An 18773-nucleotide genomic window follows, 5' to 3' on the forward strand; every position below is an offset into this window, starting at 1 on the left:
GGATAAAGAAAAATCGCAGAGAAAAACTTCTCGCACTTTACCTCCTGATTCAAGGGATGGCGCTGCAAGCAACGCGGGATAGTAACCACATCTATGGAAGTAGAGGGCACCACTTCACTACGCGCCATATCGCTGTTGCTATGACGTATTCCAGCCAATCAGAAGCCGTCCTTTGCATATAAAAGTGGGAACCTCGCTAGTTCACGACAGTCAGTTTTAGCCCTGACGACGACCATGGAGGTAGTGGTCGAAAGCTTGGAGTTTTATCCTGAATTGACGCGGCATGTACACCGAGAGATTTTTACTCAAGAAATATGTCGCGAAAGACTTCGTAGCCAATAATACATGTAATTTACAAACAGACCTCCAAATTTTTAATATAATCAGTTGCGTCATTCGTTTCCATCAGGAAATCATCGAAAGCACCACGATTGGCCCTATTGTGATTTTCTGCAACTATGTCACGAATTGTTTGCATGGCTGCACCACAGTCTCAATTTGGAGATGGAGCCTTGCCCCAGCTATGAAGAGAGTCCATGCTTCAGCCATGATTGGTGCGTATTCTGCTAGCCCCTTAACACCTAAATAAATTTCTAGATGAAAGACAAAAATTAAAAGTCGTGGCGTTTGAAGGGTACCCGAAACACTGAAGAGAATGCAGCACACGTCAGAAGCGTTGGCAGCTTCGTGTAGAGAGAGCATCTACCGGCACTGGCGCTCAAAAACAGTTAATCTTCCATTTATTACCACAGCATTGGTATGAAGCGAATTCGCGACATTCGGAATTGAGGGGTTACAGATAGTGCATGTTCTGTGCGTTTGGTCAAAGGCAGGTGGTTTCTTTCTTAAGCAACGCAACTACTACCAATTCTACTGTAATTAAATTCGTACTGTTATCCACGCTTCTTTTATTCTCTAACCATGCAGTTCTTCAGAAAATTACCTTTTGAGAATGGGGAAGTAATGATGTATAGCATGGCAGTTAGATCGCAAGCGCCGACACAGAACAGGAAGATTACAGATCATTAAAAAAAAAAAAATCGCTGATCGAGGGTCTGGAAGGTAAATCTGACGTTCTTTTATCGAGAAAACCGACGTTCCTGTAACTCCTTACACTTATGATGTCATGGACATGATCCAGAGAGAGCCTGTGAACATGTGCAGCTCCTTCTAGAGTGACAGCTGCTGGCCAATGACTGTTCCAGGTTTTCGGCATCGTTCTGCTCTGCATGGAGGCGGGCTTCCAACGCAAGTACCAGTACTTCGGCGTCACTGAGGTCGTCACGTACGGCAGCTTCACTATCATCCAGGCCGCCAGGCTCGTCTGCGCTTTCTTCCTAGAATTTGTGCCAAATGACATCGTAAGTGCCAACTCACATTGGTGACAACCGCGATAGCTTTAACACCCGTATGATGATCTTCCCTTTTCTCATTTATTTCTTTTGTGGCGATCCAACTCGATGTCCTTACACCCGACTATATAACATTCCGTATAACTAACAGAACATGAGAATAATGGGAAAAAAACATTTTCCAGACAGGCAATAAAAACCCCGCAACATGACAAGAAACAAATGAGTATAAAACATCGATTGAAGTTGTGTGTTACAAAGAGTAGGTCACTAGTAAGGTATAATTAATGGTAATTTGCGAATAGCCTTATATGTAAGTATTCGACAACAACATACGTTATGAAACAAAAAGAGCAAAACATTATTTACAATATACAGTCCTCCCTGTTCGTATCAATCGTTTGTTCTCATTACCGACATCCATGTTACGAACGTATAGGAAAGATGTAAAAAGAACCAGCGAATACACACAGCGAAAAGATTTGAACTACAGTTGTGAGATTTATTCTAGACCCTTTATTGAAAAGTTCATTCTTGTAACACCACGAGATGTAAGTAGGTTGTGTTAATGCTAAATCAATTTATTTACGATATGTATACTAAATGTTTATCGTTTTTTGTTATATGTTTATTACAAATAAATAGATTTACCTGTTAAGTTCAATATTTTACGAGATAGTGCAGTTTCTCATTTGTTTGTTCCGACAAACCAAATAATAAATGCGTAGACTATGATTACTGCTTTAAGCAGCGAGGAAAAAACATTCCGATCAATGTTGTAACTGCAGTAGTCAGCAACACACAGTTGCTGTTGTTGAAGTGAGACTTACTTAAGGTGAGCTGAGTTGCACCGGAAGACAGTATTGAAAACAACGTCTTCTGTACCGAAAGTTTCTGGTTGGTCATCGTGTGAAAGGATTACGGTTACTAAGTTCCATGAAGGAGGTTATATTTACGCATAAACAACAAAGAACGTTGGTTGCAGAAGCTACAGATTTGCGTGTTAGGAAAGTCACCCTGCAGGCGGTCTGAAGAAACTGGGTCAACCACAACTGCTCCAAGGAGTGACAGAAAACAAATACTGACTGATCAAGACTCTCTCAGAATCTCCCGTCTTCCTCTGCAAGAATGTCGGCGTATGTAAATGTCATCTTGGAAATTTCTGCATTTGAAGTTTCTCACCGAATGGCCAGACAAGAACTTTGTGAAAGTGTTTTGCGAGCCATGACTCCAAGAGAGAACCCTTATGTGAACAAAATGTGCAGCAAGAAACGTACACAGTGGGCTGTAGCACACAGGGAGTGGACGCAAGACTGGGCTAGTCATTTGAAGTGACGAGACTAAGAGTAGCACATTTGGAAGCGATGGAATTAACCCTTCACTACGGACGGGAGTCAAGTTGACACCACACTGATAGATGCTCAGCTATTTCACACTGTTGTTGAGGTTAAGTTAACTTTCAAAAATTTTGCTATGCTTTTTATTATGTGTGGTAGTTTTTTTTACCAGATGATCAACGTCTTTTGAATATTCATTCATATTTGTGTATTTCAAGCTTACTTTATAAATTATTGACAATAGCAACTCTAGAGAGAGAGAGAGAGAGAGAGAGAGAGAGAGAGAGAGAGAGAGAGAGAGGAATGGCTCTGAGCACTATGGGACTTAACTTCTGATGTCATCAGTCCCCTAGACTTGGAACTACTTAAACCTAACTAACCTAAGGACATCACACACATCCATGCTCGTGGCAGGATTCGAACCTGCGACGTAGCGGTCGCGCGGTTCCAGACTGTAGCGCCTAGAACCGCTCGGCCACCTCGGCCGGGAGGGGGGGGGGGGGGGGGGAGAGGGAGAGAGAGAGAGAGAGAGAGAGAGAGAGAGAGAGAGAGAGAGAGAGAGAGAGAGAGAGAGAGAGACTCGTCGAACCGTACCTTCAAACTAATCTTTCTCCAGTTTGCATGTACAGCGTCACGACCTAACACTTGTTTCTTGGTGAGGTACTTGTTGCTGAATTTAGTGATGATTGCGTAGTCTATTTGACATCACGACTGTGACTGTGTGAGAAAAAAATTGCAAGCCTTGTGCATTAATTCATGTACTTGGAAAATGCGTTTAATTATTTAAACACAACAAAACGTTTTTTAAGCTTCTAGTCTTTAAATGAAACAACAATTTCACTGTTACCAGTCACCGTTTTATTTATTTCCACGACGCGTTTCGAAGGTTTAAACCTCCATCATCGGGTGGGTTTACATTAGTAAGTATTACATTTGAGTGTGTGTTGTGTTACGATTTTTGGAGGAACTTGTGGCACTGCCTTCAGTGATCACAGGTTCCTTTTGCTGTCGTAACACATCACATGTATACTGCCACATTTGTAAACAAATATGGCCATATTTGTTTACAAATGTGGCAGTATACATGTGATGTGTTACGACAGCAAAAGGAACCTGTGATCACTGAAGGCAGTGCCACAAGTTCCTCCAAAAATCGTAACACAACACACACACAAATGTAATACTTACTAATGTAAACCCACCCGATGATGGAGGTTTAAACCTTCGAAACGCGTCGTGGAAATAAATAAAACGGTGACTGGTAACAGTGAAATTGTTGTTTCATTTAATGTCAGTAACAGTCACGGTAAAGCCTAACCTAAAAATGTTCGCATTTAAAGTTAAAACTTCTAGTCTTATTGTTAACATTTATCTTTCAATGCCGGTGTACGATGAATTCTCTACCTGGGCCAACTAGAAAGAAAATTCGTCCAAATGATACAGACTTTCAAGAGTTTTAAAGCTATCGTTTGAAAAACTGAGAGATCAAATGATGATGAAAGTGTTATCTTAGTGATGCAAAAACGATTCTAAGCAAAACAGATCAGGAAAGTGGTAGTTCCGAAGAACAATCAGGTGAAAATATGAGAGATTTACGGTATGGAAAAAATGGTTTCTAATAGTCCACACATCCGTTTGATAGGTTTCGTTCTAGAACGCAACAATACAGTGGTGCAATTAAGTAGACTTACACAACAATTTAGAAAGCCACCGACGACTGAAAAGAAAGCTTGGTCCTGTTTACTTTTCTAGACAGTGGTGGAGTCTGCTGTGGAATACATGAATCGGGGATAGGCCCGGGAATGCGAAGAAAGTGTCCGTTTTTCTTGGCTTATTGTTTTATATTGAAGTTTTTCCTCCAAACCTGGAAAATATCAGACGGTTATTTGCAATGAGATTTGATGATGCAAATACATGAGATGAAAAGAAATAAAGATGATCCTACAGCACCAATACCAGAATATCCAACAAATTTGTGCCTAACTGCTAGTCAGCCTACAGTATTGGTTCTTGGATTCTGGTAGATGCGATGTTTGTAGGTTTTAATGGAAGGTGTACATTTAACATTGCGACGGGGGTTCGGTAAGTACTAAAACACATGTTTTTGTGAAAGCAGGTTAGTTTTATTCGGGATTCCAACACACCTTATTAATACCGACTATTTTGGCTAGAAAAGCCGTATTTTTCAACATAATCTCGTTTCAAATCGACGGTCTTAGCCACGGTATTCGAAGGGCCTGTATGCCTGCTCTGGTCGACGACGGGGCCAACGCTTTGCTGCGTCAATGAACTCCCCGCCATCCACGTACAGCTTCCCGCTGAGTGGACCCTTCATTGGGCCACACAGATGTGGGCTATGAGGAAGAACAGGCCAACGATGTTTTGTGAGCTCCTCTCGGGTGCGCAGACTTGTGTGAGGCCTTGTGCTGTTATCGAGAATTTCGTTTGCATTTTTGTGGTGCCAAACTTGCTGAGGTCCTTTCTTCAATTTCTTGAGGGTAGCATAATACACTTCAGAGTTGATCGTTGCATCATGAGGAGGACATGAGACAGAACAACTCCTTCACAGTCCCAGAAGACCATCACCATTACTTTACCGGCTGAGAGTGTGGCTTTGACCTTCTTAGGAGGAGAGCTGGTATGGCGTCGCTCCATGGATTGCCATTTTGTTTCCGGTTCGAACTGATGAACCCGTGTTTCATGGCCTGTGAGGACGTTGGACAAAAAGAACCAGCCTCTTAACGCGCAACCAATTCCACAGAGATGATCCTTCGTTCCTCTTTGCGCGGTCTTCTGTTAGGTGACGACGAACCCAGCAGACACACACCTCTCAGTACCCCAACTGGTGGACGAGAGTGTCAACACTACCAGCAGAGACGTCCAATTGAGCAGCGAAGTGTTTGTGATCCGTCGAACATCGCGAATGAGTGTGTCCGCACGTTCCATCCTAGCAGGAGTCACAGCAGTGTGTGGCCGGCCGACACGCGGGAGATCGGACAGGTTTGCGCGACCTCGATGCGATGATGACAGACGCCTGGCCCAACGAGTTACAGTGCTTTTGTTTACTGCCAGGTCTACGTCTACACTCTGCAAGCGCCTATGAATGCAATGCTCTGGTTTTCCGCGAAAGGAAACTCAATGACAGCTGTCTGCTCGGAACGCAACTCCGTTACAGACGCCATTTTGACGGCTACATCTACACATCTGCATCTACGTGACTGCTATTCACAATAAAGTGCCTGGCAGAGGGTTCAATGAACCACCTTCAAGCTGTCGCTCCACCGTTCCAGTCTCGAACGGCACGCGGGAAAAACCAGCACTTAAATTTTTCCGTGCGAGCCCTGATTTATCTTATTTTATCGTGATGATCATTTCTCCCTATGTAGGTGGGTGCCAACAAAATGTTTCGCAATCGGAGGAGAAAACTGGTGATTGAAATGTCATGAGAAGATCGCGTCGCAACGAAAAACGCCTTTGTTTTAATGATTGCCACTCCAATTCACGTATCATGTCTGTGGCACTATCTCCCCTATTTCCCAATAATACACAACGAGCTGCCCTCCTTTGTACTTTTTCGATGTCATCCGTCAGTCCCACCTGATGGGATCCCACACCACACAGCAATACTCCAGAATAGCGCGGACAAGCGTGGTGTAAGCAGTCTCTTTAGTAGACCTGTTGCACCTTTTAAGTGTTCTGCCAATGAATCACAGACTCTGGTTGGCTCTACCCACAACATTATCTACGTGATCGTTCCAATTTAGAGTATTTGTAATTGTAATCCCTAAGTATTTAGTTGAATTTAAAGCCTTCTTATTTGTGTGACTTATCGCTTAATCGAAATTTAGCTGATTTGTTTTAGCACTCATGTGAATAACTTCACACTTTTATTTATTTGTAGTCAATTACCACTTTCGCGCCATACACAAATCTTATCTAAATTATTTTGCTATTCAGTTTCGTCATCTGATGACTTTACAAGACGGTAAATGACAGCCTCATCTGCAAAAACTCTAAGACGGCTACTGATTTTGTCTCCTATGTCGTTAATATAGATCAGGAACAATAGGGGGCCTGTAACACTTCCTTGGGGAACGCCGGCTACTTATAGCGCCGCCAGCAACAGGAACTTCGTGAAGCTATGGAGGCTGAAGCGGGAATATTCCATGACGTCCCACAACAAATTCCTCCTTTTTTTCAACCGATACCGGTCAACAAATAAAAAAAAAACGTGTTGCGTTACTTATTGAACACCCATCGTAATAAGCCACGCAAATTTGAACTAAAAGTTACGGTTTTAACCGATGCCAAAAATAATTATTTTGAAATAGATACATATATAGTGGAAGGGATTATGATGGTATAACACTCTCAGAACAGAAAAGGAAGCTAAAGAAACCAGTTCAAGCATTATTGAGGTTGTCTTCTCCAATTCATGGCTGAAATAGGAATATCACGGCTGATAATTCGTTTTCATCTGTTGAACTGGTGATCACCCCTGAAGCAAAGGAAACTGACATACATTGGGTCGGTAAAAAAAGTCACTAAAAAAGAGTCACTAAAAAGAGTCACTAAAAAAGAGTCACTAAAAAAGAGTCACTAAAAAAGAGTCACTAAAAAGAGTCACTAAAAAAGAGTCACCGGGAAATACCATCATAATTTTTATCCCTCCAGAATAGAGAGGTAAGTTGCATTTACGGTTCCTCAAAGGATATAGCACTGCTATCAGATGTACAAAAGAGGGGCAGAGCTGTACAACTTATGTCGTCTATACATGCTTCTCAAGGTCAGGATAAAGAAGTTAAAACTCAGAAATTGTTGGTTTCTACAACAGTACAAAATCTGGAGTTGACGTTATCGGTAAGAATGTGTGAATACAGTACTAGTCGTAGGACAAGAAGTAGGCCCATGGCATCATATTTCGCATTCTGGACATCAGTGCAGTCAATACATTTATTCACCAACTGCGACATAATCGCGTGTACAAACAGTGATCCAATACCGTAAAATGCTTTTTTATTCCGGTCTCTGACCACAAATGAATTCTTTAGACGATGACCGGTTTCAGTCTGTAATGACCATCTTCAAATCTTTTTTACACCATGTCCTAAAGTGATACGGCCATAATGGACAATTGAATAGCTAGTTGGCAATAATCACTATGTGGACGATGTGGCCTATTCTACACCATATTTTAAATCTATGTGACTATGCTATGCTGATTATATGTTTTGACGATGCTATTATGGCCGTATCACTTTAGGACATGGTGTTAAAAAGATCTGAAGATGGTCATTACAGACTGAAACCGGTCATGGTCTAAAGAATTAATTTGTGGCCGGAGACTGGAATAAAAAAGCATAATACATTTATTCTTCCCAGGCTGCACCTGAAAAATCTCAATAAGCGAGGCCTCAGTTAACGAAAAAGCTTGCGAAACAACTAGTTAGTGATGAGATAGAGAGGAGATTATATAATACTCATATTCCCTAGAAAATTAAATCATCAATCAGGAAGATTCTTGATTAAAAGAAAAGAGGAACAAACAGTATCGGGTAGAAATTCTAGAAAATGTTGCTCTTTATCACCCAAAAAACTGAAAAGTATGCACGTGCTGTAATCGTCCAGATTGTGGATAGTGCTCATCATTTTCGTGTCACAGTTGTGTATGACATATTTCTTTTCTAAAAGTGAACACTGTTTTACATTATTTGTATCTGACCCTCCCCCATGTACGAGTCGTTAGAACGTGCGTAGTGGGAGTTGGAAGGAGCAGTGTACCCCGTGACGCTCCAGCCAATGCCGTCTTTCCGCCGTGACTGACAGTAGCGTGTGGTGATATATAGTTCGCAAGACTTCGTGCAAACTTTGACGTCATTTTGACGTCACACGCTTTATTGAAGACGAAAAGGAACTATCTATCGACTTTCGTGATCGTTCGTTCACAAAACATGAGGCGAACATGACTTTCGAAGCAACAACATTCACCTCAAATACAAAGAACCGGCGGTTATGCTTTTTCTTTACTGCAGGGTCCGTTAATTTCGAAGTTACGTTGTTTATAAATGTTTAAAGTTTTGCAGTCATATGGACTAGCAGCAGATAAAGGAGGGATTAAAGTGTCTGCAAGAACTAAGTCCGATACTTGCTGAAAAATTGAACCAACTATTTTTCCAAACACCCCTTCATCACCCCCAAAAGTGGGACACCTTGCTGATTTACTGACAAACAATAATCTGAAGCCAGGCAGTAATAATGTTTACTTTGAACAGTGTTCATTAAGGTGTCTGAACAACGTAAGTCTGAAACCTAGTTTCAGGTGTTGGTCTTTAATTTGAAAGGTTGGGCTGCTTCAATTCGACGAGACAAAAACGCGTCGGTATCGTAAAATTTGTTGTAATAAAATGACGAAAAACGTAATATTGGTGATAAAATATGTGCTGTAATTGAAGACCTTCCTTTTTTGGAAAAGAAGTTTCCTGAAAGAACTAGCTCGTAACTTTTCCTTCATACTCGTGCTCATAGATGACTGAAGTTAACTTTCAAAAATTTTGGTATGCTTTTTATTATATGTGGTAGTTTTTTTTACCAGATGATTAACGTCTTTTGAATATTCATTCATATTTGCGATTTCATGCTTAATTTATAAATTATTGACAATAGCACTCATTTGTAAGTAACGTCGAAATTTACAGAACTTACGTACACTGATCAGCCAGAACATTGTGACCACCTACCTAATAGCCGGTACGGCCACCTTTGGGACGGATAACACGGCGACAATTCGTGGCATGGAAGCAATGAGACCTTGGTAAATCACTGGAGGGAGCAGGCACCACATCTGCACACACAAGTCACCTAATTCCCGTAAACTAGGGGACGAGGGGCGATGAGGTCTGACGCCACGTTCGATCACATTCCAGATATGTTCTATACGGTGCAGATCCCCCCCCCCCCCCCCTCATACTCCTGGCCTTGAGACATGACATCATCTTGCTCAAAGATGCCTCTGTCGTCCGGAAACTTGATCGTCATGAAGGAGTGTATGTAGTCTACCACCAGTGTACGATAAGCCTTGGCCGTCATGGTGCTTTACGTTTTAGAAACGCAAAGACAATAACAATAATACTAATTTTTACCCATGGCAAGATGCGAACCTGTCAGTTCGCTACTTTATAACTCCATGCTTACACTCCTGGAAATTGAAATAAGAACACCGTGAATTCATTGTCCCAGGAAGGGGAAACTTTATTGACACATTCCTGGGGTCAGATACATAACATGATCACACTGACAGAACCACAGGCACATAGACACAGGCAACAGAGCATGCACAATGTCGGCACTAGTACAGTGTATATCCACCTTTCGCAGCAATGCAGGCTGCTATTCTCCCATGGAGACGATCGTAGAGATGCTGGATGTAGTCCTGTGGAACGGCTTGCCATGCCATTTCCACCTGGCGCCTCAGTTGGACCAGCGTTCGTGCTGGACGTGCAGACCGCGTGAGACGACGCTTCATTCAGTCCCAATCATGCTCAATGGGGGACAGATCCGGAGATCTTGCTGGCCAGGGTAGTTGACTTACACCTTCTAGAGCACGTTGGGTGGCACGGGATACATACGGACGTGCATTGTCCTGTTGGAACAGCAAGTTCCCTTGCCGGTCTAGGAATGGTAGAACGATGGGTTCGATGACGGTTTGGATGTACCGTGCACTATTCAGTGTCCCCTCGACGATCACCAGTGGTGTACGGCCAGTGTAGGAGATCGCTCCCCACACCATGTTGCCGGGTGTTGGCCCTGTGTGCCTCGGTCGTATGCAGTCCTGATTGTGGCGCTCACCTGCACGGCGCCAAACACGCATACGACCATCATTGGCACCAAGGCAGAAGCGACTCTCATCGCTGAAGACGACACGTCTCCATTCGTCCCTCCATTCACGCCTGTCGCGACACCACTGGAGGCGGGCTGCACGATGTTGGGGCGTGAGCGGAAGACGGCCTAACGGTGTGCGGGACCGTAGCCCAGCTTCATGGAGACGGTTGCGAATGGTCCTCGCCGATACCCCAGGTGCAACAGTGTCCCTAATTTGCTGGGAAGTGGCGGTGCGGTCCCCTACGGCACTGCGTAGGATCCTACGGTCTTGGCGTGCATCCGTGCGTCGCTGCGGTCCGGTCCCAGGTCGACGGGCACGTGCACCTTCCGCCGACCACTGGCGATAACATCGATGTACTGTGGAGACCTCACGCCCCACGTGTTGAGCAATTCGGCGGTACGTCCACCCGGCCTCCCGCATGCCCACTATACACCCTCGCTCAAAGTCCGTCAACTGCACATACGGTTCACGTCCACGCTGTCGCGGCATGCTACCAGTGTTAAAGACTGCGATGGAGCTCCGTATGCCACGGCAAACTGGCTGACACTGACGGCGGCGGTGCACAAATGCTGCGCAGCTAGCGCCATTCGACGGCCAACACCGCGGTTCCTGGTGTGTCCGCTGTGCCGTGCGTGTGATCATTGCTTGTACAGCCCTCTCGCAGTGTCCGGAGCAAGTATGGTGGGTCTGACACACCGGTGTCAATGTGTTCTTTTTTCCATTTCCAGGAGTGTATTACCACTACACCACGCTGTATTTTCAAAGGCCGACTTATGTGATGTAAATTAATTTCATGTAAAAACGCCGATATGTCATTAAGCGACGTTTAATTATAACAAATCGCACCAAAAAGGATATGTTTTTATAAATCTCCAACGTCCCGTTGTCTTGAAACGGCATATTTTCATGATGCGCAAGGTACGATACGAAAACCAATTTCGGAATCCAATACGGTGTCTCCTAAGCGTCAAGTATCGAACACTAACGAATGTCGATAGCAGTCACTGCGATCTCCGTACCGTGACGTCAAAATGACGTCACGTGTGCCCGAAGTCTTGTGAACTGTAAGTTACCCTCTAGGTCTAGGGCGAGCTTCGAGGTGCGCGTAGAACATTTAGTGTTGATTTTGACGGTAGTTTAGGTATGGCGAATATACTCAGTCATTGTAGCGCTGAGTATAGGTAGCATAAGGCGAACACGACCAGTATTACATTAAGAAGCGACGAAGCAACCTTTCATTTATCTGGAAAGGTTAATCGGTACAATGTGATAGTGTGGATCACTGAACATCCTCATGAATTTGTGGCGGATGAAGGAGATTTGCCGAAAGCTAATGTTCCCTGTGCATCGTCAAAGAAGAAGCTGTATGGGTGGTTTTTCTTCTGTGAGAAGACTGGGAGGGTATCTGTTACCTTGATATGTTGTAGTTGCTGTTGTCTCCACAACTGATAGCTTATCCCGAGGATTTTACCTTGAAACAAGCGGGGGCAACCCCTCACTGGAGCATCGATGTTCGTCGCTATCTAAACGACGAACTTCCGCATCGCTGGATTGGGCATAGTGGTGAAGATGAAATGGCTCCACTCCGCCTGACCTAACGCCTTGTGGCTAGGAATGGCGGTTTTCACTGAAACAACTGGTTTTCCACCGGTCGGTGTGGCAAAGCGGTTCTAGGCGCTACAGTCTGGAACCGCGCGACCGCTACGGTCGCAGGTTCGAATCCTGCCTCGGGCATGGATGTGTGTGATGTTCTTAGGTTAGTTAGGTTGAAGTAGTTCTAAGTTCTAGGGGACTGATGACCTCAGATGTTAAGTCCCATAGTGCTCAGAGCCATTTGAACCAACTGGTTTTCAGTTATTTAGGTTTTTTTCACATCAGTTTCACCGGTGTGTTAAAAACGCCCAAGGTAATCGGTTTCAGAAATAACTGATTTTTGGTTTTTTATTACTATTATTTGCTGCAATAAACTTAGAAATCGTACAAAGATCGAAAAATTTTGGCTTTCTCAGTTTCAAAATACATAGAATTACAACATTAAATAAAATGGGCAAATAAGAGAAAACTAAGTTCGTCCACCATTCGCTGCTTTTCTCGAAAAGTGGTAAACGGCTGACTTCTACAAAAAATCACCAGTATTCTCCTATTTATCCTAACTATTTGAAACTCTGCTAAAAATCATTTTGTAATCTTGTATCATATCACGGTTTGCATATTACAAATAAGTGAAATCTGAAGTTGAAGAACCCCGTTTTTTCGTGTTTATTTGTCCATTTTCCAGGCGACAAGCAGATGAAGGCATATTGTGTAGACACAGGCAGCAGATAAGCAACTTTGTACTATACTGCCAGTTATGAATTATGTCTTAAGTTTTAAATTATGTCGCAAATTTACTACGGGTGGCGTCATTCTGTAATCAACTAATGTCCAACGACGAGAGCGTGAAACCATCATATACAGGATTATTCTAAATGATGGACCCGTTTTCAAAACTTCGTCTTTGTTGTTGTTGTGGTCTTCAGTCCTGAGACTGGTTTCATGCAGCTCTCCATCCTACTCTATCCTGTGCAAGCTTCTTCATCTCCCAGTAACTACTGCAGCCTACATCCTTCTGAATCTGCTTAGTGTATTCGTCTCTCGGTCTCCCTCTACGATTTTTACCCTCCACGCTGCCATCCAGTACTAAATTGGTGATCCCTTGATGCCTCAGAACATGACCTACCAACCGATCCCTTCCTCTAGTCAAGTTGTGCCACAAACTCCTCTTCTCCCCAATTCTATTCAATACCTCCTCATTAGTTATGTGATCTACCCATCTAATCTTCAGCATTCTTCTGTAAATAGTTCGGAGAAGAAGAGAATAGAAATTCTCTTCTTCTCCGAACTATTTATCGTCCATGTTTCACTTCCATACATGGCTACACTCCATACAAATACTTTCAGAAATGACTTCCTGACAAATCAATACTCGATGTTAACAAATTTCTCTTCTTCAGAAATACTTTCCTTGCCATTCCCAGTCTACATTTTATATCCTCTCTACTTCCACCATCATCAGTTATTTTGCTCCCCAAATGGCAAAACTCCTTTACTACTTTAAGTGTCTCATTTCCAAATCTAATTCCCTCAGCATCACCCGACTTAATTCGACTACATTCCATTATCCTCGTTTTGCTTTTGTTGATGTTCATCTTATACCCTCCTTTCAAGACACTGTCCATTCCGTTCAACTGCTCTTTCAAGTCCTTTGCTGTCTCTGACAGAATTACAATGTCATCGGCGAACCTCAAAGTCTTTATTTCTTCTCCATGGATTTTAATACCTACTCCGAATTTTTCTTTCGTTTCCTTTACTGCTTGCTCAATATACAGATTGAACAGCCTCGGGGAGAGGCTACAACGCTGTCTCACTCCCTTCCCAACCACTGCTTCCCTTTCATACCCCTCGACTCTAATAACTGCCATCTGGTTTCTGTACAAATTGTAAATAGCCTTTCGCTCCCTGTATTTTACCCCTGCCACCTTCAGAATTTGAAAGATAGTATTCCAATCAACATTGTCGAAAGCTTTCTCTAAGTCTACAAATGCTAGAAACGTAGGTTTGCCTTTCCTTAATCTAGCTTCTAAGATAAGTCGTAGGGTCAGTATTGCCTAACGTGTTCCAACATTTCTACGGAATCCAAACTGATCTTCCCCGAGGTCGGCTTCTACCAGTTTTCCCATTCGTCTGTAAAGAATTCGCGTTAGTATTTTGCAGCTGTGACTTATTAAACTGATAGTTCGGTGATTTTCACATCTGTCAACACCTGCTTTCTTTGGGATTTGAAATATTATATTCTTCTTGAAGTCTGAGGGAATTTCGCCTGTGTCGTACATCTTGCTCACCAGATGGTACAGTTTTGTCAGGACTGGCTCTCCCAAGGCCGTCAGTAGTTCTAATGGAATGTTGTCTACTCCCGAGGCCTTGTTTCGACTCAGGTCTTTCAGTGCTCTGTCAAACTCTTCACGCAGTATCGTATCTCCCATTTCATCTTCTTCCATTTCCATAATATTGTCCTCAAGAACATGGCCCCTGTATAGAACCTCTATATACTTCTTCCACCTTTCTGCTTTCCCTTCTTTGCTTAGAACTGGGTTTCCATCTGAGCTCTTGATACTCATACAAGTGGTTCTCTTTTCTCCAAAGGTCTCTTTAATTTTCCTGTAGGCAGTATCTATCTTACCCCTCGTGAGATAAGCCTCTACATCCTTACGTTTGTCCTCTAGCCATACCTGCTTAGCCATTTTGCACTTCCTGTCGGTCTCATTTTTTAGACGTTTGTATTCCTTTTTGCCTGCTTCACTTACTGCATTTTTGTATTTTCTCCTTTCATCAATTAATTTCAGTATCTCCTCTGTTACCGAATTCGTCTTTATTCACGTACAAATCCAAAATGAACAAACTTTATACCAATGAAAAGAGGAAGTTTCAAGGTTCTTTTCATAATGTTTGATATCAATTTGAATCCGTCGGACATCATTCTCTGACACACGCGTTTGGCCTGTGCTGCTTCCTTTGCACGCATTCCCAGCCTGTTTAAATTGCTTAAACCAACTGCTAATGCTTTTGTGAGTTCGTGGTTGAATACCGAATTTGGTACGAAATGCTCGCTGCACTGCAATTTGCTACTCACTTTTCGCGAACTCAATAACGCAGAGAACCTTGTGCTCCACAATCGCCATCTCTCTCACTCAACCCACAGTGATACGGAATGACGGCCCTATTGCCGCGTGAACTCTGCAGGCCTGTTTTTTTAAAGGTTTTCAGAAAGCATCACCGCCCACCCGCCAAAAACTTTGAAACTTCCTCTTTTCATTGCTATAAAGCTTGTACTTGAATACATACGAATTTTTGAAAATGAGTCCATTATTTAGAATAACGCTGTATTATAGACCAGATGGGGCAAGTCTCGCACACGTGCCGTCTCATGACACACCACGTGACAGTAGGTACATTACTATATCAGCAATGCTGTACCAATTCTTATGCACTATGTTTCTTTGCTCGTTTCTGTCGACATTTTTATTAAAACAGCACGGACCGCTTCAGTCACTTTCATTAATAACGCAAAGTTACAAAACAATGGAAATTTTAAGAACAAAAATTACTCGTTTTTTTTTAAAGGTTTACAAAATTTTTAGCACTATTGGCTATGACCAAACGCTATTTCGGCTTTTTTACCCGGTTATTAATAAAAATAAAAACATTCATGTTAAAAACCGAGAGCAAACAATACCAGTTATTGAGAACGAAAATAACGGTATCGGTTTTAATCGGTCAGTTTTTTCCGTTCCAATTTGTGACTTTCTCCACTGGGGATACATTAAGAACCGTCTTTATGTACCCCCACTGCCAAGAATACTGGAACAGCTGGGAGACCGCATCAACGTTGCTGCGATGACTAATGACAAGACAGCTTCTACACAACGAGGGGCACTCCTTGAACAACTGCAGACTGCAAAACGCATACTGGCTTTGTTTGCAGTTATATCATGCAGCAGTCATATTTGTAGATATAATGCCTCGAGAAATAAAGGTCTCTGAAAACGACTGAATCATTTATAGATGGCCCGAATTATAAAAGCAGTTGGCATCGATTCGCACAGAGAATCGACATTGTTGTCCGCGACTGCACCAGCAGACTATGAATCACGAGACACAGCTGAGGAAAGCAGCTACATCAGAAGAAAGTCAGTTTTACGCAAACATCTACATCTACATTTATACTCCGCAAGCCACCCAACGGTGTGTGGCGGAGGGCACTTTACGTGCCACTGTCATTACCTCCCTTTCCTGTTCCAGTCGCGTATGGTTCGCGGGAAGAACGACTGCCGGAAAGCCTCCGTGCGCGCTCGAATCTCTCTAATTTTACATTAGTGATATCCTCGGGAGGTGTAAGTAAGGGGAAGCAATATATTCGATACCTCATCCAGAAATGCACCCTCTAGAAACCTGGACAGCATGCTACACCGCGATGCAGAGCGCCTATCTTGCGGAGTCTGCCACTTGAGTTTGCTAATCATCTCCGTAACGCTATCACGCTTACCAAATAACCCTGTGACGAAATGCGCCGCTCTTCTTTGGATCTTCTCTATCTCCTCCGTCATCCGACCTGATACGGATCCCACACTGATGAGCAATACTGAAGTATAGGTCGAACGAGTGTTTTGTTTGCCACCTCCTTTGTTGATGGACTACATTTTCTAAGGACTCTTCCAATGAATCTGAACCTGGCACCCGCCTTACCAAAATTTTATATGATCATTCCACTTCAAATCGTTCCGCACGCACACTCCCAGATATTTTACAGAAGTAACTGCCACCAGTGTCTGTTCCGCTATCATACAATCATACAGTAAAGGATCCTTCTTTCTGTGTATTCGCAATACATTACATTTGTCTATGTTAAGGGTCAGCTGCCACTCCCTGCACCAAGTGCCTATCCGCTGCAGATCTTCGTGGATTTCGAAACAATTTTCTAATGCTGCAACTTCTCTGTATACTACAGCATCATCCGCGAAAAGCCGCATGGAGCTTCCGACACTATCTACTAGGTCATTCACATATATTGTGAAAAGCAATGGTCCCATAACTACCGGTTGAGCGCTGCAAACGGTCATGGGCAAGCTCTATCGTACGTCCTGTTTTTGTTGTTGTTCTAAATGGGCATTTCATTCAGTGGCGCGTGAAGACTTGGTCCCGTTGTGACAGTGCTACGGGAATGTGCGCCATAGCTATCTCATCTTCCAGTTTGTCGGGCGCAGACATGACGGTGCTACCACCCAGCCAGGTCTTCAGTTCGCTTCGTCGGGTAATTAAGTTACTTTTTCAATTTCATAAAGCATATTTTTTTTCATTTCTAACTCCTCACCCGCGTTCGCAGGTATACAGATAGCGCTACATGTTTTCCGAGTAGTTTACAATGACGGCAGAGCCGAAGGTCAATCAAGAAAGTGTGTGTGTGTGTGTGTGTGTGTGTGTGTGTGTGTGTGTGTGTACGAGTAGTAGACTGCTAATAGTGTGTGTCGCTCGCAGGACCTGGTTTGGACGCGCACGGGCATGGTGCTGTACACGGTGAGCGGCTGGGTGCAAGTGGTGGAGTGCAAGCACGACCTCGACCGAGCTGGCCTCGGCTTCATCGCCGCGTTCATCTTCCTCTTCGACCAGACAGTCTTCTTCCTCAACCACCCCATCCCGGAATGGATGCTGGAGCCGCCCCCGGAAGAGACTACCTGCGAGGAAGAAAAAGCCGCCGCAGACTCAGTCCAGCAGGAGCAAAACAAGGCACTGCTGGAGGAAAAGGGCAACTGTGTGAGGAGGGCTGTCGCATCGTAGGCTTCAGACCCGCTGTGGACGGACTGTTTTGAACACCAGCGCGACAGACAGCGAGTTAAGGTGTCTCCTATTCCTGCCTATCGACACCCGAAACATACACAATGCAAATTAACTATGCAGAAGCAGCACAGTTACTACGTACTCTAATTTTATTCTTAAATCAGAGCTGCAGACATGGTTTTACCGAATACGTGAGGAGCATCAAACCGAGCCCTCCTGTCACAAATTTTGGTGCTTTAAAATAACGTTGGACAATGCATTTCGGTCCCTGTGAGTCAATCAGCTGATGAAATTTGAGTGTTACATCACGTCTCGTGGTCTGGTGAGGTGAGGTCATAGAAATGCACGTTTCTGTTCAAAAAGTTTGGGTGCTGAACACTGAAAATTGCGAATCACAAAAAACTAAAGAAAATGAGGCTTAGATAAGAAACTTACTAACGTACCAGAAATGGGAGAACATTCAATGTTGTTTAACCCGTAACTAATACGGTGAAATTTTTCTAGCACTGCTAATATCGTGGGTTAATCGAACACTCGGTTATTCATTTCAGAATTATGGGAATGGAAATAAAACCGACTCTTACGAATATTTTAAGGTGAACATGTTTAAAATGTGAAAATATAATGATTGTAATTATTTTCTTGTTAAATAAATATTGTGAAGTAAGAAAAATACAGTGTACAAAGGATTGGTGTGTTTCACCATTACAAAATTGTTTACATTCAGAAATTATTAATGGACTACAACAGTACTTGAACCAGGGAGTAAACCATATCACACGAGTTCAACAAACAGCGCTCAACAAACACTTTACGCACAGTTACTTGGTATTG

The 18773-nt window shown here is 43.2% G+C and overlaps 1 protein-coding gene across 1 annotated transcript in view; it reads left to right on the forward strand.

Annotated features, from left to right (window-relative positions):
* Positions 1–18546, forward strand: part of LOC124777084 — a 33031-nt gene extending 14485 nt beyond the window's left edge. Inside the window, exons 2-3 of the mRNA XM_047252364.1 lie at positions 1206–1361; positions 17640–18546. Coding sequence (XP_047108320.1) covers positions 1206–1361; positions 17640–17939 — 456 coding nt within the window. The 3' untranslated portion in view covers positions 17940–18546. The remainder of the gene's footprint in view (positions 1–1205; positions 1362–17639) is intronic.
* The last annotated feature ends 227 nt before the right edge of the window (positions 18547–18773 follow it).

Source organism: Schistocerca piceifrons, chromosome 2, assembly GCF_021461385.2.
Source record: "Schistocerca piceifrons isolate TAMUIC-IGC-003096 chromosome 2, iqSchPice1.1, whole genome shotgun sequence".
Lineage (NCBI taxonomy): Eukaryota > Metazoa > Arthropoda > Insecta > Orthoptera > Acrididae > Schistocerca > Schistocerca piceifrons.